The following is a 17,701-nucleotide window of genomic DNA, read 5'->3' as shown; positions in this document are numbered from 1 at the left end:
CTGGAGTTCTATACCACAGTAAATTAACTATTAGTTAATACCATCGATGAAACCCTCTTTTTTTTTAAAGTTCATCTAGATAATCGTTTTCTTTTCCCATTTAATGTGTCCGCAATGAGACTTTGATACTTTAACCAAAAAGTTCCATTTAAAATTAACTATCTGTAAATCTAGTAACAACTTACTCAAATGTTTAGAATATTCACCGTTTTTATACATATAGATTTGCCTCACGTAACTAACAAAATAGATTTTCTGACTTTTCACCTAATAACTTTATAGATTATCTTAATCATGTTGACAATATTATTGTTTATGTAGTGATATTTATGTTACTAAAATTTTACATCTCCACCATTTGTGAAAGACTCTTTGAAATGTTTGCACGTGCAGATGTCTTACCCATATACAAGACCGGATTAAGACCACCTTTAAAGGCCTTAAGCATATAAAAGATTTTGGTCTTCATACACACATTCTAACTGATTTTTAAGCCAGTTGTATCCCTATTCCTTCTCTCTCGGTCTATGCATAATACTTTCATGGTAAAACTGGTAATGAGAAAACTTTGTAGTACATCTTTCTTGTGCCCATAAGCAACTTTTTGTAACCCACCTTTCTTTGATGCCGTAATCATGTGCTTTTTGTATTTAATGATTAATCCAGCTCTGCACAGATATGTGGAGTCTAACAGAGCTTTATCTCTGAACACTTAATACATAACTCTTGTGTGTTCCAAATTTACATGATATATCTCCTCATTTCAGAATATTTACCACTGGTAATAAATACCCATAAACGATAGAAAGCTTAGCGAAATTTACTCGTAGCTAAGTTTGTGAGCGCCTATTTTCAAGAGATTGTTATTTCCAGTCTGAGCACTTTTAATACGTACGAAAGTTTCTGTCTTATTCTCAGATTAAATATGTAAATTGACGTGCTTAGAGCCTTTAGTTATATGGATATTGGTTTACGCAGTGCATTGTATAACATGATACTTCCTGGATAGTAATTTCCCCAAATCATGATTGTATTATTTAAAAATGGGAAGTCGGTTTATTGTAACATTATAAACACGAAAGTAAAGTTCAAAGAAAACAGCTTTTTTGAATTGTTTATTCAGTAATACATGCTATTACTATTTATTGCTTAAACCTGAGAACTTTCTGTAAACTATATTGTAGTTTTTGCTTTCTACAGCTCCTGGTGCATATGACCCTGAAAAAAGCATCAAAACTGTGTTAGATTCCACTCCAAAATATTCTTTTGGAGTGAAATACAAGGAATCAAAGCCTGATGATAACCCAGGCAAGTATTTAGAACTTAATTACGCAACAAAAATAGATAATTGTAAAAACTTTCTTTCACAAAGATTCGGTATGATTTAGTCGGTATAAGTAGCAACTGATATGTGAGGAAGGTGGAAAAATCTCTAAATAAATATACGAAAAGTCTTACAAAAACTTGAACATAAGTATTTAGCGATATTTTGCACAATTTTAGAAATGCCGGAAAAAAATGAAATAAGACGTATAAGATTGATCAAATCTCAAAAGCTCTGATTTAAACCTTCCATTTAAAAATAATGCCACATTTAGAGATAAAATTTGCTTTTTCTTGTTTTGGGTTTTATAACTAAAATTTTGAATGTCTTAAATCGTTAAAGATCTAGAACTGTGGAAAGCTTTGTATATGCAATAAATTCACGTATTAAAATGGTAGAATGAAAAATAAATGCATTGAGGAAGTGTTCAAGTTAAAACTACTTGGCAAAAAAAATTAATGTATTTTTATTTTAATGCATAGTGTTCATCAACTTTGGAGAAAAGCTTATAGTGTCTTCACGTTAACAAGGTTTAATTCTAATAACTTAATTTCTGTCTAAATAAATTTCATATATTGAATATTTTTTACCTAAGGATAAGAAATCATATTAACTCTAAATAGAAATGATGAATCTTTACTGATTCTTTTTTTAATTCTTAACGAAATGATACTTTTGTTTTTATAAGTGCGTTGATATATCTGATACAGCATTCCTCATTCTAACAAATACAGTGGTGTATTTTTAGGTTACATCTTATAATCACATGTAAACGTCTAGTATAAAAAAAATCTCGAAATGTATACTTTGGAAAATTTTATGGCTTCTGATTAGTTATTAAAATCGTTTTTAATTCCTTCGAAAGCATATTTCTAATAAAAACATTTCAAATCAGATAAATCTAAGTAAAAGTCTTTGATTGAGTTTCTTCTTCTTCAGCCAACACTTGTCTTTGGCAAGTTAGCCGTTTGACGACGCGCCATTCAGTATAGCCGTGCCCATTCCTTCACTGTGTCTTCTCGAGTTTCTACCTCAGAGCGTTGTAGGTAAGAAGATGATGGCCCCCTCACTTCTACATAACATAACAGTTCTTCTCTCCTAAGTTACATGGAGGCATATGGAGGAACTGACAATCCCGATTTTACGGAGATGACTCTGGAGGTAGTTGTGGCCTGTGGTCAGATGGCCGCAGCTACGTTTCGGGACAGATTGCTGAGGATGGATTTTGCTGTTATAGTTTCCCATCTTTTACCGACAGTAACTGCCCTCCACGGGTCGTTCACGATCTTCTTGAGTGTTGATGTCATTTTGTTGTATATGGTTCTGTATGCTAGAGGGTGCATAGGCTAAGGAATAGAGTATCCTTCCTCTTGCGAGTCTGTCGCCCTTTTTGTTCCCTGTGATGTCGCAGTGCCATTGGCCCCACTGTACATTGGCTAGCTGTGATCTCCTGTAGTTTGAGGAGTCTTTTTGGCACTGGGCTACAAGTTGTTTTTCGGGGGCTCTGCTCTGACAGTAGCTTACCTTGCAACCGTAGAGTACGAGAGAAAGACCACATTTTGTTTGATGTCTAGGTGGTAGAGCGCATTTGCTGTCTTTCTAATGGCCATTAACTCCCCTTCGAAGTTTGTTACTGATTTGCTTACAGAGAAAGTGTTTTTGGCGAGGAGGGAGTAAAAGCCAGGACTACTGTTGTCACTAATAGCTGATCGTGAGTCTTCTAAATGGAAGGCTGTTTGTATGTTATATTTCTGAAAGAGTGTTTGAGTCTGGACTAGTGCTGTATTCTGAGACCTGCTGGCAGGTGCGTACCGTTCCCACAAGTTCTCCGGCGTTATTCGGCTTCTCTGGAAGTACTTCACCGTTGCTTTTAATAGGTTCTGTTTGTGCCTGACATTCAAGGGAGAGGAATGGGGTGGATTTTGCAGCATGACAGATTATTCGTAGAGACTTGTTTTGAGCAGAGTCTAGTTTCCTTTTTACGGCATCGCTAACTATGGAAAAGGCTTCCCATCCGTATTTCATCAGTGGCCTAATGTAGCATTATAGGTGGTCGCAAGGACGTCCTGCGTTGCCCCCATTTAGTCCCTGTACGTCTTTTCAGTATGCATGTTCCCTTTTTGTCTTTGGTGTGTATTCCTCGATATGTGGAATTCTGTCGTCTTCTCTTTGCTCACAATCATGTCGTTTCCTTTCCACCATAATTTAAGATCCTCAAGTGCCAGCGCTTGCTCCGGGGCAAGTACATTAATGCTTGTGGCCCAGATTGTTACATAACCAGCGTAGCACAAAATTTCGATACCTTTTTCAATTCATTTATCTGATAATTAATCATGATGTTAAAGAGTGTGCAGCTCAAGATAGCACGTTGCGGTAGACCCCTCTTTTGTAGCCGATGCCTGGAGATCACATTACAGTATCTAACTATTACAAATTTCTGCCCAAGGAAGCCATTAAGACAGCTGTATACCACCTAAATATCTTACTTCCTAAGCTCAAGACCGCTTAACTTGTTCAGAGTATATTTCGGCACACTGTGTCATACGCGCCCTGGGAAGTCTGTGAAACAAGCTAGTGTGGCCATTTTTCGATGAAACCCATCTTTCACAGGTTGTGTAAGTTTTATAACGTGGTCCGTGGTGGACCTGCGTTTTCTAAAGCTGGCCTGGTATTTGCTGATAATATTTCTCCTGTCTAGGAAGACTTCCAATCAGTTGTTTACCATTCTCTCAGCTGTTTTTCGTAGCACTGAGATAAGGCTTATGGTTTTTAATTAAGACTGGGTCTTTTCGTTTCTTGTGAATGGATATTCTTTCCAAGGCTTCTTATATACCTAAGTGCCAGTTTTCATTTATGGCTCGCAGTGAGATTCGCATGGCTCCTTTTCCCAGATTCGTAACAAATTCTGGGAAGATTCCGTCAAATACGCTCGCTTTGCGTGTTTTATAACATGAATCGCCTGTCTCAGTTCCGTTATGTTAAAATCATTGTTCAGTAGTGAAGCCTGAAGCTCTACTAAGCGCAGCATCGGTATAGTTTCATTCGCCCCTCGAGAAATTTGCAGGGTACTTCGAGTAGGTGCTGGCAAAAAAGATCAGCTATTTTCTCGCAGTTTGAAATCAAGTCCTTTCCATGAACTATTGAGCGAGCGTTTTTCCTGTTTCCATCGTTGTTTAGCTTAAAGATAAATCGATGAGCTTTCGGGCCGTCTTTTTTGTAATCAAGGTTTGCTACAAAGTTTCGAAAAGTTTGCCGTTTGAGTTCCCGTTTCAGCATAGCCTAAGCTGGTTTGAGGTTTACAGTCTTCAAAGTTTTGAGTCCTTATGCTTTCTGCATACTTTCATTGCGCATACCTGTAAGTACTGTCAGTTTTCTCTAATTAAAGTGAATATTGTTTGACCTGTCCTTGGGCGACATATTTAGTAGCGGATGCGAGTATAGCTTGGATTATTCTCTCAAAAGTTTTGGCTGGGTTGCTGACGACCATCGAAGGAGTGACCAGGCTGTAAGTTTCTTTAGCGAGTTCCCATTTCGGGTTTTTTTTTAATTATTATTTTTATTTTTTAAGTTCTAGAGTGGTAGAGCTTTATTTCTAATTACTGGGGTCTTTGGTAGAATCTCAATGGACATGGAGCGGTGGCCGCACCCTGATGCATTCCGGTGCCACCTTCGGCAACAACGAAAATGTCAATGTTCAAAGAAAATAAAATAATCTTCAGCTCGCTTAATTTCGATAAGTTCGATACGCCTCCTTCCTCAACAGCACTGTGTTCCAATGCAAAATATTCAAGCTACGAATTTCGACCGTATTGCGGTGTCGTTTTGGAACTAAAAAAAGCCCTTTTGATCGACGCCTAGCGCCGGTTCTGCTTCTCCATCTATTGGCACGATCATTCTGCAATGGCATGGTTGAAAAGCAGAAAATTGCTAACACATTTAGCGTTATCCAGAAGGCACCATGCGGAGTTAAGCTGCATTGCCGCCCCCGTCTTTGATTGAGGTAGCGTTTATGTTATTGATAATCGTTATGAAAGCTTACGAAAATAAAATAAGATATGTAATCTTATTACAGAAAGCTTGTATAATTCTTTTAAGAATGTTCTGCAAGAATACTTTTAAAGAAAAAAATTTTAAGAAAAAATTTCAAATCTGATTTCGATTTTCGATAGATTGTAAAAATATTAAAGTGCCCTCTTGGCTTTTTGATGCTTGTTTATTCACTTGAAACATTCAAATGGTAGTCCAAATGTAAATTTAGCCAGGTACTGTACATTAAGATACACCATGGATGGAAAGTCATTATTCCGTAGATGCTTTGCTCAGAAATTTATAATAAACTAATGATGCAATTAGTGATGCAGGAATAGTTTCAAAAACAAAAATTATGTATAGATATTTGCTGGAAATGGATTTTTAGTGTCTCATTGCAAATCCGTTAGTAATATGTGGCATCTAAAACTCAGCTTTGCCTGCGGAATGAATATCTTGATATGCAAATCACATCATTATACATATCAGCTTATAACGTGTTATTGCAGACCTTAACAATTACCCCTGCCTCAATCAGCATTATGCTGAGTTACAAAATCACTGAGAGCTTCTACGTATGTGTGCAATCTGCTTATTCATCCAGCTGCACAGCAAATACTCGGGTTTCAAATTACTTTATGGGTTTCAAATTACTGATAGGTAGCTCATCAGATCATAAGGTGAACAGCCGTAATTGAAATCAAATGAAAAAACAGATTATGAGATAAAAGGATATCAAGCAGCTGATTAGCCTGTTTTCTTCTAATACCGCAGTACCTTCAGTAGCAGACATTAAATACAACTCGCCATCAGTGGGAGTTTTTCAACCCTTCAAAATAATGTTATGTAATGTATCAAAGTGTCTGCATTTTGGAGATGCAAACAAGTCTTATCTCATGTATATTGCATTTTAGTTCTATTTATTTTCTAATAAAAATTTCAAGCATTTATTTTTCAGGTTCTCATGAAACACTCAGGCTGAAGTTATCTTTTTAATAATTTTTATTATTTTTAAGTCTGTTTTGATAGCTGTTAGGAACAAGGCTGTCATTTAATTAAAAATCAGTTATGGAGCTACAAATTCTGATCTACTTCATGCGATAGAATTGTTTTATAAATTTTCATTATTTCAAAATGTTTAGGACTGTATTATCTCACGCTGATGTTTTTATATGTCATTAATCAAAAAGATTCACTTTGTATTGCATAAATTTTAGGAAAACTTATCTTCACCAGAAGTAACATTGCATTCTTACTAGAGTCTGAGTCTTTAACATTCCAGGATTTATTAATTATCCACTCATTCATCGTGACCAATGTACTTCTGAAAAACACAAATGAGCATATCTATTACTATGGAAATAAGAATCACTGCTTCTAATAGAAAGAACTTTCGTTTATTAATATTTTCATGTATTTGCAGATACAATAGCATTGATCTATTTGCAAATATTTTGTTTGTAATTGTTTGATAAGAAGTTTTACTTTGCTTGAGAAGAATATAGTTCTGTTGCACTTTATGCAGCTCCCGGTGCTTATGATCCGGAAAAGAGTATAAAATCGGTGTTAGATTCAACTCCTAAATATTCCTTTGGTGTTAAACCCAAGGATCCCAAACTCGATGATATACCTGGTGAGTACCTGCATTTATTTTGAATGGAAGTGCGATAAAATTTTGAGACAGCTTGCAAAGAATGTAACTAAATAAATAAATGTAGTACAATATATACATAAACCTACGGCCCACGTAAAAGCTTCAAAAACCATCCTTGATTCGACCCCAAGTTGATCATTTGGGCTAAAGTACAAAGATACTCAGCCAGACGATGAAAGAGATAAATTTTCCTTTATACAGATATTTCTTGTTATAATTTTTTTTTTTATTTCGCACAATTTTCTTTCACTACGTCCAAATTTGTATTTATGACTTGAAAATAATAAATATTTTGAAGGGTTTTTGCATGTTAAAGTGCAATTATGCATAAACATGTTAGCTGTTATATAGAAATATTACTATCTACCTAGATTTACTGCTGTTCTTCTGTCTTTCCCCTCTTTTTGTTTTTACTGTTACTGGAGTGATGATTTGCAGCAATGCTTCCTTAACGTTCAGTCTTTCGGATCACATACAAATAACAGTGAATTATTGCGACGCGTTTGTTCTAGTTGCTGTGGAGTCAAAGAGGAAGTCAAAGAATTCATTTTTTCCTCAGTCTTGGTTGAGCATAATGGAATATAATTAACTATACAGTTATAAAAATTAATTAATATTTATTAGTAGGGATTCATAGTTATATAAAAATGTGAAACTGCAGCGTAATTCAGCTGTAAAGATATACATAAATTAAATATTGTTTTTCGTCAAAATTAATGGAAAATTAATATTCATATTTTTATGTTATATCCGCTACGGAAATTTTTTAAATGTTTTAAAACAGAGGAAAATTTTTAAAATATAATTTCCTCATCGAAATCAAAGTGAAACTCATCTCCGTTTTCTTAGACCTGGGATTTTTAATGCAGGAATGTACAGATTTTTGTTCGAAATTATGAAGCACTTATTATTTCTAATAGTTCTTAAATTAATTAAGTGAATTACATTTATAGGTTAATTTTACATATACATGCATATGGCTACTTTGAATTCATGCTTTTCTTCTCTCCATATAATTTCCCTTATTGTACTCCATCTTTGCCCCAACAGGTGGCAATAAATATCAATTAAAACCCTTACATTTTATTATATATAATGTTTTAACAAATTATTATGTCTTTTCTAAAAGCATGATTTCGCTTAAAATATTGAAAGTACGGAAAATACGATATTGAAATTATTGTAATAGTTCGATTTAATTTCGTCAGTTTTCATATAAACATATGTAATGAACAGTAGAGATTTATGCAGTAGTTAGAATTCATTTTTTCCTCAGTTTTTAAATTCGAAATTGAAAATTAGAGAAATTTTAGTAATTCGTAGTTCTTCCTTAAATAAATGTAGCTGCATGACATTAGAATTCCATTCATATCAGCACCATGCATGCCAGTTTCCAGTCGCAAATATACTAATTTCGCACTTTTTACGCACCATATGTGAAGTGTATGAAATAATTTGAGTCTCAGTACATCCTCTTTTCTTGTCTGAACCTGACAGCTCCAGGCTATTATGATTCTGAATACGCTTACAAGCATCTGTTGGGCAAAAAACCCAGCTATACTTTCGGCATAAAACCAAAACCACAAAAGTTGGAAGATATTCCCGGTAAAGTATTTCAAATAATTAAAGAAAAAATGAAGTAGTTATTGTATTGAAATCTGTTTGTGTCTTTCAGGTTTTTAAAATAATTAATGGTATGCAAAATTAATATCTTTAAGTTACATGCGCATGGCGATAATAATAGAAACTAAACATACGGTGGATGCTAAGAAAGAAATTGCTCACATGACTTGTTTAAATAGTAGATTTAGATATCTCCAAGATTTTCGGACGTATCCAAGTATTTAATCATTTAACAGCAAGCTTGAAATTTCAGTTTTCTGTATTTTCTTTTTTAACGCATTAAATATCTGTATTGTTTAACTTCTTATCTTCTCTTTCAACTAATGACACCGAATATCATTTACGTCATTTCTCAGTATCTAGATATTACATTCGTGAAATGTTTTCATTTTACTCTGTTATTATTGCTGTTATTACAGCAGCGGATTTTTATTGCGAAAACGTTACCTCATTTACCAAATTTGAAATGCGTACTTTCAACTGATTTCATACTGATTGTGATAACTTATTAAGAGTTATTGAAATGGGATCAGTTCCTAAGCATTACCAAAAAATTAGAATATAAAGAAAATGGCACCTCATAAAATTTGAGCTGTAAAAGTTTTAAACTACGCACTTCCCAGATATTTTCTTTCGATTTCTATGCAATAAAATAATTACTTAATTCATATATTTTTACTTTAAAAATGTAATATTATCAGGTTCTATGTTCCTCCTTACTTGCTTTGGGAACATTAACTGTCCTGACTCGGAACAGGGAGCTTACTAAAGCTATGTTCAATAAATTTGGGAAGTAGACAATACACACAGGAAGGGTATACGAAACCCTTTATTTTTCTCTCTTTACAATGATTTCCGGAACTTCGGAATACAGAGACCAACCACTTGTGGTCTGAACGTAAGAATATAAAAAATATTAACTAAAAATCTAACTAAACTAACTTTGTTAATAAACAAGTACCTAACTCCAAGATTGGCCGTATATTAACAAAAAGCCGTATGTAGTACAGAGAACTGCTAACACTACGATACGTTTAAAATTATCAAGAGGATTAAACCTCTAGCCTTGAAGGCAACCAGCAACCGAGTAAAACTACTATGGCAAGCGGCCTGCTTCTAATAGCTCCTTCCTTTCTCTTGCTTGGCAAAAAGCCACAACTTAAGTACTTGGCGTGAGCAAGACAAATTTGCATAAGTTAAAGCTTTTAATTTTGGCCGGAAGTAGAAAATAAGAAGTGATAGTAAAGATTTAAAATAAAATAAACGTTAGTAAAACTTAGGATCCTTACAATATGACTAAAAGTAATGCTTTGTGGTTAAACCACTGGAAGCAGCAATCAGCTATTGTCGTATAATAGATTGTAACTTTACAAGAAAGTGCTTCGAGAAATCCGGGCTGGAAAGACAGCCGCTAAACTTAAAGTAAACGATGAAAAGTAATTAATAATGCCCATTAAATTTCTTAATCAGTCAGTCAGATATAAATAAAACTACAATTCATAGATTTTGTCGTTTTTTAAATAAAATAGCTCAGGTCCTATTAAACATCCAAGATTGTTCGCTGTTCCTTATACATTTGGATTATCCAGCATATTTTCTAAAGAAAACTATTAATCTAATTTATGGGACTCGATTGCATAAAAATAATGAGAGGTATTATTTATACTTATAACTTATCTAATTGTTTCTGAAAGATGTTGTTTTCGATCCATGTGGAATAATTGGGATAAAACATTTTACTGAATATGTTATCGGACTACAGTAGTATTTGATAAATATTTAAACTTCAGAAAGATTTGTAACACTTTATTAATATTTTATGATAAAATACATATTTTATAAAATAGTTTTCAATAATTATTTCCTTCTTTCTCAGCACCAGGCACTTATGATGTAGAAAAGGTCGAAAAAACTGTCCATCAGTCCTCTCCTGCCTTTTCATTTGGCGTGAAACCTAAAGATCAAAAAGCTGACGACATTCCTGGTAATATACTTACTTAGAACGTCTTACTTAATGTGGAATTAGTTTATAGACATATTTTTATACTAAGCAACAATATTTATGACATTTAAATAAGGAAATATTTTTATTATCCATTATATACAGGAACAATAAGCTTTCTTTTAAGCAATGTTAATTTTTCTGCAGCAAAACTCAAGGGTTCTTAAATACGTAATTATTAATCTCCCTACAATTCGTTTTATCTACTGTCAATACATGGCCACTCTGTACTCGCATCCTAGCGCCGAGTACTGCTCAATAAGAATTAATGCTTCAGTAGTTTATTACCATAGATGAGTGAACAATAAAAAATAAATATTTATTTCCCATGTCTGAAACCAACAATTCTTGTTACTGAAGTAAATTTGTAACACACTAACTTCTTAATGCTAATATATTTTCTGGATAAATTTAGATTTCGTTGCATTAAAACACCGAATTGACCTTCAGCACCGTATCAATGAATACTGAAAATCCAGAACTTAAAATACCCAAACAAATTTTTTCAGATTCAATGTTCTCTTATGTAATAATAATAATCATTGTAGTTATAAATTTTTTTCTACTCCAGATTTGTTTTAATATTTGAGTAGAATATCTCGTATTTAAAATGTAATAATATAATAGGTATTTGAGATTCAGCAATAATTAATAAATCTATTATTTCGAAGCATTAAAAATTAATTAAAATATAAGTAAAAAGAAAATCGAATTACTAATGTTTGCTTTGACTCGATAACATTAAGAATACTATAATTTTAAATTCTAGAAGAAGAAAAATAATATTTATAAATAGTTAAAATCGTTAAAATTTAGAACTTATATTAGAGATTTTTTTTCAAATGCTAAAATTTTCTGTTTTAGCTTTTTCTGATCATTAGAGAGGTAAGGCTTTAAATCAGAAATACTACATAATTACCAAATTTGCGTTCATCATAATCCTACTACTGTAGCGAAATCCAATCCTGTTAGTAAATGAAGAATAAATATAAAAGAAATATTTTTGCTCTTTTTTTTTTTTTTTTTCTGCAACTTTCAGCTGAATGGAAGACCCCGTTTGATGTTTAAGCTTTGTACTCTCCAGTTGCTGTTTTGCAGGAAATATCACATATCAAGTCAAATAAGGAAACTTGGGTTTCTTTTCTAATATTTCAGAACGTAATTTGAAGTTGTTTGAAAACAGCTGAAATTAATTGAAAAAATTAACAGGTTAATGTTTGCAAATTAAAAGTTTTAAACAATTAAATTGTGCTTCAACTGTATTTCAGATTTAATATAGCTATAGTTGTAATAATAACTCAAATTCAAGCACATTTTGTTGTGAATTCGAAATAAAAAGGCTTAATGGATTTAGGAAGACAATCTGTTTAATTTCTTAGGATTACAATTATGCACAAGCGCTCTTAACAATAACTAAGTAATTCTCCGAAACCTACCTTGCCATACTTGAAAAAAGGGAAAGAAATGATAGAAATTTAGAATTTAAAACGCATTATTCAAAAACGGTTATACACATTTCTTGAATTTCTTTCCTCTCTCCCTCCTCCTTAATGGGTTCTTTGATAGATTCTATTAAATGTTTACTGGATTACAAATTAATGACATTCAATCGAAATTAACGCCACTTGGTATTTCAAAATGTGCTAAGCTTATTTTATTTAGAATTAAAGCTGAACTAAAATTGAATGTTACCAGTTTTGTTTACACCAAATGTAGGCAAATATATCACAAATTAGTCTGTTTAATTTTTCTGTAATGATTCATATGAGCTGAATTAATGAGTACTCGGAACTCACTTCGCATTAATTCTAAACTAAATTTATGAAACGTTTCCGAAGCCAATGCGGGACAAAACAGTATAAGCGATTTAAGAAAACGAAGCATAATTTTATTATTTTAAACAATTAATAAACATAAATAATATTTTAAACAATTAATATAAAGGGTAAATGTTTCTGTTTTTTCAGTTGCTTTCATGTTGGAATTAAAACACCCGAACAGGATTTAGCGTTTTCAAATTTGCGTCTTCTGAGAAAATAAAGTCATTTGGAATCTCTGTTTTATCTCCCAGAGAAAATAACTATCGGTGATATTACTAATATCAGTTCTTATTGATGTTCTTAGAAACACTGTCCAGTTTTAGAAGGGACTGTCATGAGCCATGAAAAAAAAATTAAAGGTTCCACTGTAATTATTATCGAAACAAATGTTCTGTTGCTGCCATTATTCGGGGTAAACGGAGTTTTATTTAATATTATATATTAAAAAAACTACTTTTCTAACTATAGAAAAATTTTCTCTCAGTTTCAGTTTTGTATTTTGATACCTGTTTAATTTTTCGTATATTTCACACCTTTCTAAATGTAATATTCCATTGAATAATTTATTACCAGATAATTTTTCTTCATAAAATATTTTATTACAGAAGTTAAGCTTTTCTTACGCATTTACTTTCTACAGTTTTTTTAATTGGTGATTCGTTTAAATTCATTAGATGATTTAAATGTATAGTCGATTTTCTAATCGCGAAATAGAGCTGAAATATAAATCCAGAAATCCATTTACAAACCAAATTTTTGGTAGAACTAGAGAGTTCGTTAAAACGTTTACCTAGAGAATATGATTATGTGATTTACTGACCATATAAAAACAACTTTATAACCGTATTGCGTGGAAAAAAAAAAAGAAATTTCGTGTTAACAAGCATATTTACAGAATGTGATACACTGCACTGGAATAAAGCACTGTTCCGCACGATTCGAGACGTACGCACATTTTAGCCAGTAATTTTGAATTTAACTTTTTCCGCTCCACTGCTACCACTACATTGAATAATTATTATGTATTAGAATCCACTAGTGCTACAACAGTGCATGTGGGGCGGAATCTCCTTAGCCCATCGATGGAACTGAACTCGAAACGAATTTGTTGAAGTATGTTAAAAAAACGCAAATAATAATAATATATAATTTAGTTAATAAGTTTTGGCAACAGTGTTCGTTGTTGTTGTCATTAGGGGATCGCATTTTGCGATGCTGTTGTTCAAAAAAAGATGCACTTTAGTTAGAAACTAAATTGGTATAAAATTAATTGTTAGTTAGTACACTCTTTTACAAAAAAATCTAAGCACTATAAAGGAAGTGGTTGTTTTTGATGAAATTGAATATGTGTATAGCTCATACACAGATAATAAAATTATTAAAAAATCAAGGTCATAGTATCAGGTTCAATGTTTCTTCTAACCTTCTTCGGAAACATACAATGACCTGACTAGAACAGAGAGCTTACTAAAGCTATGTTCACTAATTGTAGTAAGTAGACAGGATACAGACGAAGGGTATACAAAACCCTTTATTTTTTTTCTTTATATACAATGACTTCCGTACTTCGGAATACAATGACCCTCCACTCGGGGTCTAACTTAAAAGATATCAAAATAAAACTAAACTCTAATTTAACTTTAGAATAAGATTGGCCTTATAATAACAGGAAGCGTATGTAGCACAGAGACTGTGAACACTACAATACGTTTAATTTATCAAGAGGATTAAAACCTCTGGCCTGGAAGGCAAAGTAGCAACTGCGTAACTTCTAAGGTAAGCGGCCTGCTTCGAACTCACGGCTTCCTCTCTACTGCTTGGCAAAAAGGCCACACTTAAATACTTGGCGTTCGCCAGACAACTTTGCATAAACTCCTTCACGCTTATAATTCTGGCCGGAAGTAGAAAATAAGAAGTGATAGTAAAGATTTAAAATAAAATAAACGTTAGTAAAACTTAAGATCCTTACATACTTCCCGCCAGAGTTAATTAGTTTGAAACTGAGGTCTAAAACGACCTTGTTGAAAACTTTTAGCTCTAGAAACTAACGCGAGGCCAAACGGCATTCGCAAAAATGCATAAGTGCCAGACTTGGTTATAAAAGCAGTCTTAGGCACGTCCTCAGGCCTGATCCCTATTTGAAAATAACCATTCGTTAAGTCTAAAGTTGTCATAAATTTGGTTGATTTTATGTTCCTTAAAATTTCTTCTATGATCGGTAACGGATATACCGGATATTTCGTTATGGAATTTAATTTACGGTAATCAATAGCGAATCTCCACCTTTTTGGATGCTCCAAAGGATAATCATTATTTTTCTTACATAAAACCACCGGACTAGCATAACTACTTGAGATAGGCGTTACGATCTTTTTACGTAGCATATCGGTAATATGCCATTCTATAATTTTTTCCTTATTCTTATCATACCGGTATGGTTTTTGACGAACCGGCAATGCATCTCCGGTGTCAATACTATGGTTAGTAACCTGGGTAAATCCTGGAATATCACTAAATAAGGAAGCAAATTCACTTACCACTTGTCGGATTCTATCTTGCTCGTCATTAGGCAGGTGGTCGAGATTTACCCTTGGCGGTTCAACCTTTTCTACACGCACTGGTTTCATCGTCAGCTTAAGAGACGCTTCATTAAAATCCAGTGTAGCTTGTGCGTCTGAAAGAAAGTCTATTCCTAGTATTAAGTGTGCTTGCAAATTCTTTACTATAAAAAACATCACCTTTACTTGTTCGTCCTTGATACGGATGTACAAAGGTACTTTACCTACGCACTTACATTGTTCTCCTTGCGCCGCTAATACTGTTGTATTATCCGCATTATATATGCGGTATTTGCGAAAATACTTTCTAAAAAAGACTTCTGCCACACAGGAACACTGCGCGCCGGTATCCAGGAGTGCGGTGGCCGGGATATTATTTACCAAGACTTCAATCTTCGGAAGAGTTAAATTTTTCACCATTACTGTATTTAACTTGTAGGAAGAGGGGTTTTCGTGGCCTTCGGATTTCCGCACCCTCTCGTCAGCAGAAATCCGTTTTAGTTTAAATTATTTTTTCTTTCGGTGCTTTCCTTCTTTCTCCACTGGCCTTGAGACTTTTTTCCTGGGTTGCTATTGAACTGTCGACGTTCGCCGGCTGTTTTTGAATGCTCGGGTTTCCTTGCCCACTGATTCGCTTTTTCTCCGTAGCCATGTGCTTGAGTTTGCTGTAGTCTTGGCGTACCAAATTGGTTTCGCTGTTGATATTGGCGTCTTCTTTCGACGTCCGCCGTTCTTCTACTTTCAAACTGGATTGCTAGCTCAAATAATTTTTCCAGTGTAGTCGGATTTCTCAATTCAATAAAGTCTTGCACTTGGGGTAGTAACCTCGGCAAAATCACTTGAATTATTTCAGGATCCGGACGGTTTCCATACAAGAGCTTGAAAACGTGAATTTTTCTTAAAATAAAGCTCGAGAGGTTTTCGATTCTTTGTTGATATATACTGAAAAGTTCTGTTTCTAATTTCGCACGATCCCTTACAACAGGGAAGGCTTTTAGTAGGGCAGTCTTGAAATTTTCGTAGGTATAGGTGGGACTTCCTGCTTGACCCAAGAGACTTCTGCCGATACATTTGAACCAGTTAAGCGCTTGGCCCCTCAAAGCGCTGGTAGCTAAGGTAACTTTTTGAAACTCGTGCACGGGGTAGAGCATGAAGTGGTCATCCAATTTTTCCAAAAAACTGGTTACCTGTGAGTTTCCATTAAACGTTGCTTCTGGTTTCATCGAAGCGCGCATGGTCTGGACAATATACCCAAATCCTTCCAGGGCGGCAGCTGGCATTTCTGGATTCTGAGCTGTTTCTGCAGGCAGCACAGATTCTTCTTGAAACTCGGCCATGGTTATTCTTCGTCGGGCGCCACTATCAGGTTCAATGTTTCTTCTAACCTTCTTCGGAAACATACAATGACCTGACTAGAACAGAGAGCTTACTAAAGCTATGTTCACTAATTGTAGTAAGTAGACAGGATACAGACGAAGGGTATACAAAACCCTTTATTTTTTTTCTTTATATACAATGACTTCCGTACTTCGGAATACAATGACCCTCCACTCGGGGTCTAACTTAAAAGATATCAAAATAAAACTAAACTCTAATTTAACTTTAGAATAAGATTGGCCTTATAATAACAGGAAGCGTATGTAGCACAGAGACTGTGAACACTACAATACGTTTAATTTATCAAGAGGATTAAAACCTCTGGCCTGGAAGGCAAAGTAGCAACTGCGTAACTTCTAAGGTAAGCGGCCTGCTTCGAACTCACGGCTTCCTCTCTACTGCTTGGCAAAAAGGCCACACTTAAATACTTGGCGTTCGCCAGACAACTTTGCATAAACTCCTTCACGCTTATAATTCTGGCCGGAAGTAGAAAATAAGAAGTGATAGTAAAGATTTAAAATAAAATAAACGTTAGTAAAACTTAAGATCCTTACAATAGTACCTATTCACGGCTCACAATCACTCAATGAGTGTTCAAATTAGTAGTTGGTCGAACCGCCCCTCGCGGCAATGCATGCTTGAATTCGTCGAGGCAGGAAGTGATAAAGGTTCCTAACGTTCCTAATCTGAGACGCATTCTGCACGGCAATCATCAGTTGTCGCACCAGATCTGCGGTATTTTGTGGTGCCAGAATCTGACGGCCTACCATGCCCCAGACATGCTCGATTGGTGAGAGGTCTGGTGACCTTGTTGGCCAAGGAAGAGTATCAATCGCACGGAGACAGTTCAGAGATATGCGATCGGTATGTGACCTGGCATTATCTTGTTGAAAAATGGCCCCAGGATTACGTATTATGAAGGGCAATGCAACCGGCCGCAGGATGGCATCAACATATCGTTGAGCTGTTAATGATGTACGGAGGATGATTAAAGATGACCAGCTGTCATAAGAAATAGCACCCCCACACCATCACACCAGGGGTTATGGCTGTATGCCTTTGTAAAACGAAGGCTGATTGGGACCGCTGGCCCCGTCCTTTCCAGACACGAACACGGTGGTCATCTGCTTCAAGAGTGAAGCGGGATTCATCGCTGAGCACTACACAATGCCAGTCTGATGGCAGCCATGATGATCAGCTGCGACACAACTCCAGACGATACCGCCGATGTTATGGGGTCAAAGGCGAACGTTTTAAAGGCCTCTGTGAACGTAACCCCGCCTCAGACAAGCGCCGTGAGATGGCGAACGGGAC

General features: G+C 34.7%; 1 protein-coding gene across 9 annotated transcripts in view; it reads left to right on the top strand.

The window, feature by feature from the left end:
- The window catches only part of LOC118191961 (uncharacterized), a 226,802-nt gene that overhangs the window by 127,763 nt on the left and 81,338 nt on the right, over nt 1-17,701 (top strand). For 5 of the 9 annotated variants that reach the window (XM_085820092.1, XM_085820095.1, XM_085820094.1 and 2 more), the window contains 2 exons: nt 1,201-1,308; nt 10,507-10,614. In XM_085820092.1, the coding sequence (XP_085676218.1) occupies nt 1,201-1,308; nt 10,507-10,614 (216 nt within the window). The remainder of the gene's footprint in view (nt 1-1,200; nt 1,309-10,506; nt 10,615-17,701) is intronic. The other 4 variants (XM_085820099.1, XM_085820096.1, XM_085820097.1 and 1 more) reach the window with 1 other exon arrangement.

Source organism: Stegodyphus dumicola, chromosome 7 (genome assembly GCF_044657685.1).
Source record: "Stegodyphus dumicola isolate Sdum_Otavi_A_Nest chromosome 7, ASM4465768v1".
NCBI classification, from domain to species: Eukaryota; Metazoa; Arthropoda; class Arachnida; order Araneae; family Eresidae; genus Stegodyphus; species Stegodyphus dumicola.
This window is presented reverse-complemented; position numbering and strand designations above follow the sequence as displayed.